General features: G+C 41.6%; 1 protein-coding gene across 1 annotated transcript in view; it reads right to left on the bottom strand.

Moving 5' to 3' along the window:
- Positions 1–603: 603 nt before the first annotated feature.
- Positions 604–9296, bottom strand: part of ptpn18 (protein tyrosine phosphatase non-receptor type 18) — a gene marked incomplete at its 3' end in the record, with an annotated part of 43684 nt that continues 34991 nt past the window's right edge. The window contains exons 13-14 of the mRNA XM_041799064.1: positions 840–965; positions 604–697 (exon numbers count right to left, since the gene is read on the bottom strand). Of these exons, the coding sequence (XP_041654998.1) occupies positions 604–697; positions 840–965 (220 nt within the window). The remainder of the gene's footprint in view (positions 698–839; positions 966–9296) is intronic.

The raw sequence follows: 9296 nt of genomic DNA, 5'->3' as shown, positions 1-9296 counted from the left end.
AAAAACACGAGGATTTGTGAACATAAATAATTCTCATCAGATGACAGAGACGGTCAGTTGATCATCAGACAGATTAAACGAAATCTCGCTGTCGTCACCTGAAGCAGTGCTTTGAATCCAACAGAGAAACCTCTGAGGTGTTTCATCTCTCCACTCGACTCCACTCAGCCGGAGGGTCTCTGGGTCCTCGAGGCTTCTGAACGCGACAGTTAAACCCTGAAGATAGCAAAAACACGCACACACAGTTCAGCTTTATCATGCAGATGCACTGATGAGGCCCAGGAGTAATCATTCTTGTCTGATAGGAGGTATCTGTTTGGTTAATAGTCCCAGGATCAATGGAAACAAGGCAGATTAAAGGTCAGAAAGACAGAATAAAAAGAGGACAGGTGTACTGACCGATCCCTCCAGGTGAGCAGAGGCTGGGCGTGTTGGTGACCGAGGAGGAGACGTCTTCATAATCATCATCAGCAGGAGGAGGATCAGCTGGAGGAGAGACGAGTGACGTTTTAACCTCATCACATTCATCCTTCCATCTTTACATCTCCTCCTCTCCTCTCCGTCTTACCTGGCAGCAGTTGATATCCTCCGCTGTCATTCACTGCTCTCCGGTTTAGTCCGGGGTTTAACAGCGCTGTAGACCGGAGCTGCCGACGCTCCGCTGTCGTTGTCATAGTGATGCGTCAGTGGGACGGTCCTGGGGTAAAGTAACCAGACCATAAACTCAAGTTGACACCAGGAAATTCAAACAGTCACATGACCTTTAAGAACAACTCTTCAGGATTTAAATTTATCATTTTTCCTCAAAAAAACAAAGAGAAACTAAAATTTTCCTTTACCTGTTCCCATTGCTGACTTTAGGTTTGTTCACGACAGCGTAGGCGGGGCTTGTTGATGGCGGCTGGGACTGTTTGGGTTTGTTGACGACAGCGTATGTATCACTCATGGCAGTCTGCAAAGACAGTCTGTGGGCACAAAGATAAAAACATTGTTTTAATTGAAAAACTACGGTGGCCAAGAAGGGTCACAACACAGGCAAACGCCACAACACTTGTATATTCAGAAAACACATGCAAACTCAGAAAACACCCACAAACTCAGAAAACACCTGCAAACTCAGAAAAAACCAACAAACTCAGAAAACACCTGCAAACTAAGAAAACACCCACAAACTCAGAAAACACCTGCAAACTCAGAAAACACCTACAAACTCAGAAAACACCCACAAACTCAGAAAACACCCGCAAACTCAGAAAACACCAACAAACTCAGAAAACACCCACAAACTCAGAAAACACCTGCAAACTCAGAAAACACCCACAAACTCAGAAAACACCCACAAACTCAGAAAACACCCACAAACTCAGAAAACACCAACAAACTCAGAAAACACCCACAAACTCAGAAAACACCCGCAAACTCAGAAAACACCTGCAAACTCAGAAAACACCCACAAACTCAGAAAACACCTGCAAACTCAGAAAACACCTACAAACTCAGAAAACACCCACAAACTCAGAAAACACCAACAAACTCAGAAAACACCCGCAAACTCAGAAAACACCCGCAAACTCAGAAAACACCCGCAAACTCAGAAAACACCCGCAAACTCAGAAAACACCTGCAAACTCAGAAAACATATGCAAACTCAAAAACACATGCAAACTCAGAAAACACCTGCAAACTCAGAAAACACCCACAAACTCAGAAAACACCAACAAACTCAGAAAACACATGCAAACTCAAAAACACATGCAAACTCAGAAAACACCCACAAACTCAGAAAACATCCACAAACTCAGAAAACACCCGCAAACTCAGAAACACCTGCAAACTCAGAAATATCTGCAAACTCAGAAACACCTGCAAGCTCAGAAAACACCTGCAAACTCAGAAAACACCCACAAACTCAGAAACACCTGCAAGCTCAGAAAACACCTGCAAACTCAGAAAACACCCACAAACTCAGAAACACCTGCAAACTCAGAAAAAACTGCAAACTCAAAAACACCTGCAAACTCAGGAAACACCCACAAACTCAGAAAACACCCAAGAAACTCAGAAAAACACATGCAAACTCAGAAAACACATGCAAACTCAGAAAACACCCAAGAAACTCAGAAAACACATGCAAACTTAGAAAACACATGCAAACTCAGAAAACACCTGCAAACTCAGAAAACACATGCAAACTCAGACAACAAAGCAAACTTAGGAAACACCAGCAAACTCAGAAAACACCTGCAAACTCAGAGAACACCTGCAAACTCAGAAAACACCTGCAAACTCAGAGAACACCTGCAAACTCAGAAAACACATGCAAACTCAGAAAACACCTGCAAACTCAGAAAACACCAACAAACTCAGAAAACACCCACAAACTCAGAAAACACCCACAAACTCAGAAAACACCCGCAAACTCAGAAAACACCAACAAACTCAGAAAACACCCACAAACTCAGAAAACACCTGCAAACTCAGAAAACACCCACAAACTCAGAAAACACCCACAAACTCAGAAAACACCCACAAACTCAGAAAACACCAACAAACTCAGAAAACACCCACAAACTCAGAAAACACCCGCAAACTCAGAAAACACCTGCAAACTCAGAAAACACCCACAAACTCAGAAAACACCTGCAAACTCAGAAAACACCTACAAACTCAGAAAACACCCACAAACTCAGAAAACACCAACAAACTCAGAAAACACCCTCAAACTCAGAAAACACCCGCAAACTCAGAAAACACCCGCAAACTCAGAAAACACCCGCAAACTCAGAAAACACCTGCAAACTCAGAAAACATATGCAAACTCAAAAACACATGCAAACTCAGAAAACACCTGCAAACTCAGAAAACACCCACAAACTCAGAAAACACCAACAAACTCAGAAAACACATGCAAACTCAAAAACACATGCAAACTCAGAAAACACCAACAAACTCAGAGAACACCTGCAAACTCAGAAAACACCCACAAACTCAGAAAACACCCGCAAACTCAGAAAACACCCGCAAACTCAGAAAACACCCGCAAACTCAGAAAACACCCGCAAACTCAGAAAACACCCACAAACTCAGAAAACACCTGCAAACTCAGAAAACATATGCAAACTCAAAAACACATGCAAACTCAGAAAACACCTGCAAACTCAGAAAACACATGCAAACTCAAAAACACCTGCAAACTCAGGAAACACCCACAAACTCAGAAAACACCCGCAAACTCAGAAAACACATGCAAACTCAGAAAACACATGCAAACTCAGAAAACACCCGCAAACTCAGAAAACACATGCAAACTTAGAAAACACATGCAAACTCAGAAAACACCTGCAAACTCAGAAAACACATGCAAACTCAGACAACAAAGCAAACTTAGGAAACACCAGCAAACTCAGAAAACACCTGCAAACTCAGAGAACACCTGCAAACTCAGAAAACACCTGCAAACTCAGAGAACACCTGCAAACTCAGAAAACACATGCAAACTCAGAAAACACCAGCAAACTCAGAAAACACCTGCAAACTCAGAGAACACCTGCAAACTCAGAAAACACCTGCAAACTCAGAGAACACCTGCAAACTCAGAAAACACATGCAAACTCAGAAAACACATGCAAACTCAGAAAACACATGCAAACTCAAAAACACAGGCACAAACTCAGAAAACACCTGCAAACTCAGAAAACACATGCAAACTCAGAAAACACCTGCAAACTCAGAAAACACCCGCAAACTCAGAAAACACATGCAAACTCAGAAAAAACCAACAAACTCAGAAAACACCTGCAAACTAAGAAAACACCCACAAACTCAGAAAACACCTGCAAACTCAGAAAACACCTACAAACTCAGAAAACACCCACAAACTCAGAAAACACCCGCAAACTCAGAAAACACCAACAAACTCAGAAAACACCCACAAACTCAGAAAACACCTGCAAACTCAGAAAACACCCACAAACTCAGAAAACACCCACAAACTCAGAAAACACCCACAAACTCAGAAAACACCAACAAACTCAGAAAACACCCACAAACTCAGAAAACACCCGCAAACTCAGAAAACACCTGCAAACTCAGAAAACACCCACAAACTCAGAAAACACCTGCAAACTCAGAAAACACCTACAAACTCAGAAAACACCCACAAACTCAGAAAACACCAACAAACTCAGAAAACACCCGCAAACTCAGAAAACACCCGCAAACTCAGAAAACACCCGCAAACTCAGAAAACACCCGCAAACTCAGAAAACACCTGCAAACTCAGAAAACATATGCAAACTCAAAAACACATGCAAACTCAGAAAACACCTGCAAACTCAGAAAACACCCACAAACTCAGAAAACACCAACAAACTCAGAAAACACATGCAAACTCAAAAACACATGCAAACTCAGAAAACACCAACAAACTCAGAGAACACCTGCAAACTCAGAAAACACCCACAAACTCAGAAAACACCCGCAAACTCAGAAAACACCCGCAAACTCAGAAAACACCCGCAAACTCAGAAAACACCCGCAAACTCAGAAAACACCCACAAACTCAGAAAACACCTGCAAACTCAGAAAACATATGCAAACTCAAAAACACATGCAAACTCAGAAAACACCTGCAAACTCAGAAAACACATGCAAACTCAAAAACACCTGCAAACTCAGGAAACACCCACAAACTCAGAAAACACCCGCAAACTCAGAAAACACATGCAAACTCAGAAAACACATGCAAACTCAGAAAACACCCGCAAACTCAGAAAACACATGCAAACTCAGAAAACACATGCAAACTCAGAAAACACCTGCAAACTCAGAAAACACATGCAAACTCAGACAACAAAGCAAACTTAGGAAACACCAGCAAACTCAGAAAACACCTGCAAACTCAGAGAACACCTGCAAACTCAGAAAACACCTGCAAACTCAGAGAACACCTGCAAACTCAGAAAACACATGCAAACTCAGAAAACACCTGCAAACTCAGAAAACACCAACAAACTCAGAAAACACCCACAAACTCAGAAAACACCCACAAACTCAGAAAACACCCACAAACTCAGAAAACACCAACAAACTCAGAAAACACCTACAAACTCAGAAAACACCTGCAAACTCAGAAAACACCTGCAAACTCAGAAAACACCTGCAAACTCAGAAAACACCCGCAAACTCAGAAAACACCTGCAAACTCAGAAAACACCTGCAAACTCAGAAAACACCCGCAAACTCAGAAAACACCCGCAAACTCAGAAAACACCCGCAAACTCAGAAAACACCCACAAACTCAGAAAACACCCGCAAACTCAGAAAACACCCGCAAACTCAGAAAACACCTGCAAACTCAGAAAACACATGCAAACTCAAAAACACATGCAAACTCAGAAAACACCTGCAAACTCAGACAACACATGCAAACTCAGAAAACACATGCAAACTCAAAAACACAGGCAAACTCAGAAAACACCTGCAAACTCAGAAAACACATGCAAACTCAGAAAACACCTGCAAACTCAGAAAACACCCGCAAACTCAGAAAACACATGCAAACTCAGAAAACACCTGCAAACTCAGAAAACACCCGCAAACTCAGAAAACACATGCAAACTCAGAAAACACCTGCAAACTCAGACAACACATGCAAACTCAGAAAACACATGCAAACTCAAAAACACAGGCACAAACTCAGAAAACACCTGCAAACTCAGAAAACACATGCAAACTCAGAAAACACCTGCAAACTCAGAAAACACCCGCAAACTCAGAAAACACATGCAAACTCAGAAAACACCTGCAAACTCAGAAAACACATGCAAACTCAGACAACAAAGCAAACTTAGGAAACACCTGCAAACTCAGAAAACACCTGCAAACTCAGAAAACACATGCAAACTCAGAAAACACATGCAAACTCAGAAAACACATGCAAACTCAGAAAACACCTGCAAACTCAGAAAACACATGCAAACTCAGAAAACACATGCAAACTCAGAAAACACCTGCAAACTCAGAAAACACATGCAAACTCAGAAAACAAATGCAAACTCAGAGAACACATGCAAACTCAGCGCATGTGTTGTAAAATTGATGCCGGTGTTTTCTGCGTTTGCATTTGTTGTGACCCTTCCCAGCAACCGTAAAAAACAATAAAAAATAGTTAAATAAAGAAACAGACATGATGAAGGAATGCTGGCGGAAGGTTTAGACCTTGAGTCAAGTCAGTGTATGCATGAGAAGTTTGTACTATCAAATGTTATTACAACTACAATCCAATTCCAAAAAAGTTGGGACACGGTGTAAAATGTAAATAAAAACACTCAATGACTGTCAAATCTCACAAACCCATATTTTATTCAAAATAGAGCATAAACAACACATCAGATGTGAAACTGAGACATTCTAACATTTAAGGAAACATATGAGCTCATTTTGAATTTGAAAGCAGCAGCACATTTTAAAAAAGTAGGGACAGGGTCATGTTTGCCATTATGCAGCAAACCCTCTTCTTTTAACAACAGCCAGTAAACGTCTGGGAAGTGAGGAGAGCAGCTGATGGCGTCCTGGGAGAGGACTGTTGTCCCATTCTTGTCAGATGGAGGAATTTTAGCTAGGAGGTTTACCTGGCGTCTAATGTTAAGCTTGTAGTATTTCATCTTTGTATATTAGTCGGTATTTCAAGTGAGCCTGGCTGCAGACATCAGACATTCATCAATACAAAGACACTTGGACTGTCATAGGGAGTAAAACTCCCATTCATTTTCTCCATAGCAGATTTGATTATCCACCCAACCATCCATTTTCTACACCGCTGATCCCGCTGGGGGTTGCACAGGGGGCTTGAACCTATCCAAGCTGCTATTGAGTGAGGGTGAGGTGGGGTACACCCTGGACTGGTCCCCAGCCAATCACAGCGCTGATACATAGACACAACTAGGCACACTCACACTCACACCTACGGTCAATTAAGAGTCACCAATGAAGATAAGATAAGATAAACCTTATCGTCCGGGGGGGAAATTTGTCATGGACATAAGTGCAGTGCTGCTCACAATCAATGCATTCATCAACAAGAAAAAAACACAACAAAACCAAACAGGCAGTACACAGACAGACAGTGGTCCACACTGACCCAGAATAAGAGAGTTACAGGTAGAAGATTGAATTGCACCCGCCCTGTAATATTGCACTGGCTTCACTGCGGTAAACAGTTTCAAAATACATTCACATTCCCCTGGTACAAGATGGCAAAATGATTGATGAAAGCACAATATAAAAAACGGTGTCACTGTGGCATACCAATGACACAACAAAATACCATAATACAATAAAAATACCAATGTGGCGGTAAAAAGCAATGTCACAATAGAATATGACAACACTCACACTAGACCATTCTGTTAGTGCAGATTGTTGAGTAGAGAGATGGAAGTAGGGAGGAAGGAGAGCTTGTAGTGATTACTTTTATATCTGCTAGCTCTGAACTGTCTTCCACAGGGCAATAATTCATATTCTGAATAAAGAACATGAGAAGAGTCCTTCAAAATTTTCTGTGCCTGATTGATAACGGCATCATGTTGGAAGGAAGCCAGAGTACCCGGAGCGAACCCACGGGGATGCATGCATGAGGAGAACATGCAAACTGACCAGGAAATGAACCAGGGACCTTCTCACAGTGAGGCAGCAGTGCTAACCCCTGCACCACCGTGCAGCCCTGGATTTGATTAATAGCCATATTATCTCAAGTTCCCTAGTCAGACTCACCACGAGTGTGGAACGGTAATATATAATCCTCTAGAGGCCAAAAGTTTGCAAGATTATCAACCACATAGTTTATCAGCAATCTCCGCCAAAAATACCACAATACCCACAATCCTTTAGTGTCACAGCAACATTATTGATTGGTGGAGCCTACGAATGAAGGCTGTCAACTGTTGATGATGACAGTACATGTTGCTGCAGTATGAAGCCATAAATACTCAGACATGTTACACCATTTTTATTCAGAATGTCAACACTACAATAAAGATACGTGTAGTAGTACATATTTGGTTTTAATGCTTGAAAAGCTATCATTAACATGTAATTGAATTGCAATGGATTGTGGGATACGTAGGCCCTTCCTCCTTGCAAAGAGATATGTACACAGTCTGGTATCTTTGCCTTTTTCTCCATTTTTGAACGCCGTTTTTGTGCTGAATCAGATATTTTGTTGTCATGACTACTAAGGTGGAAGGTTAGCTTGCTTCCTGCATCTAAAGTGTTGCAGTAAGGATTTATGAAGTGTGTTTTTTATTTTAGCCCTATAGAACCTAGCATAGCGTTGGCGCTACGATTAGCATATTCATTTTTGGTTGGCAGTAGATTTGAAACCCGATAAGATAGATTGATTATTCTTTTTGCATATAAAATCTGGGGAGTTACACTAACATTTCACACATTCGCCATGTTTCAGAGCGCTTTGTCATTGCAGTGATGGGTTTGTAAAAATAAACACTAAAGTGTACATAGCAAAAAAATTTTATAAGCAAGACCACGGGTATTTACAGCACTTCCTATGTTGAAATAAACGTCATCATGTTGTGGGCATGACGTGTCACATGATTCTTAAGTGTCCCTACCCGATAGCCCCCCAACAACAGGAAGTGGTGTTTTTTTCCCAGGAGTTGTAGTTTTTTGCACAGAATACAACGAAGAACTCAGCCTGCACACATACTCACCCTTGCTCTCGTTTCAGCTCTACTTTTTTACAAAAACACAAAGACACACAACACACACACACCAGACATCCATCACACACATCTTTGACACACTTCCACACATATGTAGTCATGGTTACGCAAAAACCTGGTCGTGCAAAATGGTTTTACAGAAGAAAAGGAGACATAGAAGAAGACGAAACCGTAAATCTACGCTGTCTTTGGTTTTCTGCTTTTGCATTGGGGATTATGAGCAGGCAGCTGTCCAGCATGTTGTTCTGAACATGAGACGAATGAATCGGTACACATAAAAAAACCTTCAGGTTTCTCTAACTCCTGGTCAGATCAACTTTGACATGAGAGGAAATGCTTTTAAAGGTTTGATCACAACAGAGGAAGATCTAGTTGAACCAGTCTCACCTTTGTTTAGTTCCTGTCGAACAGAAAACAGCAGCAGCTGAGTTTAAAATCAGAAATGATGAAAGCAGACCAGGTTTCTTGTTCTGAGTCACGGTCTCTGGTTGGGAAGCAGCCAAGACATCAAACGATCAAAAACGAGACTAAACCCTGAACTTTGGGGGTCAAACA

This window comes from Cheilinus undulatus, linkage group 11, assembly GCF_018320785.1.
Source record: "Cheilinus undulatus linkage group 11, ASM1832078v1, whole genome shotgun sequence".
Lineage (NCBI taxonomy): Eukaryota > Metazoa > Chordata > Actinopteri > Labriformes > Labridae > Cheilinus > Cheilinus undulatus.
This window is presented reverse-complemented; position numbering and strand designations above follow the sequence as displayed.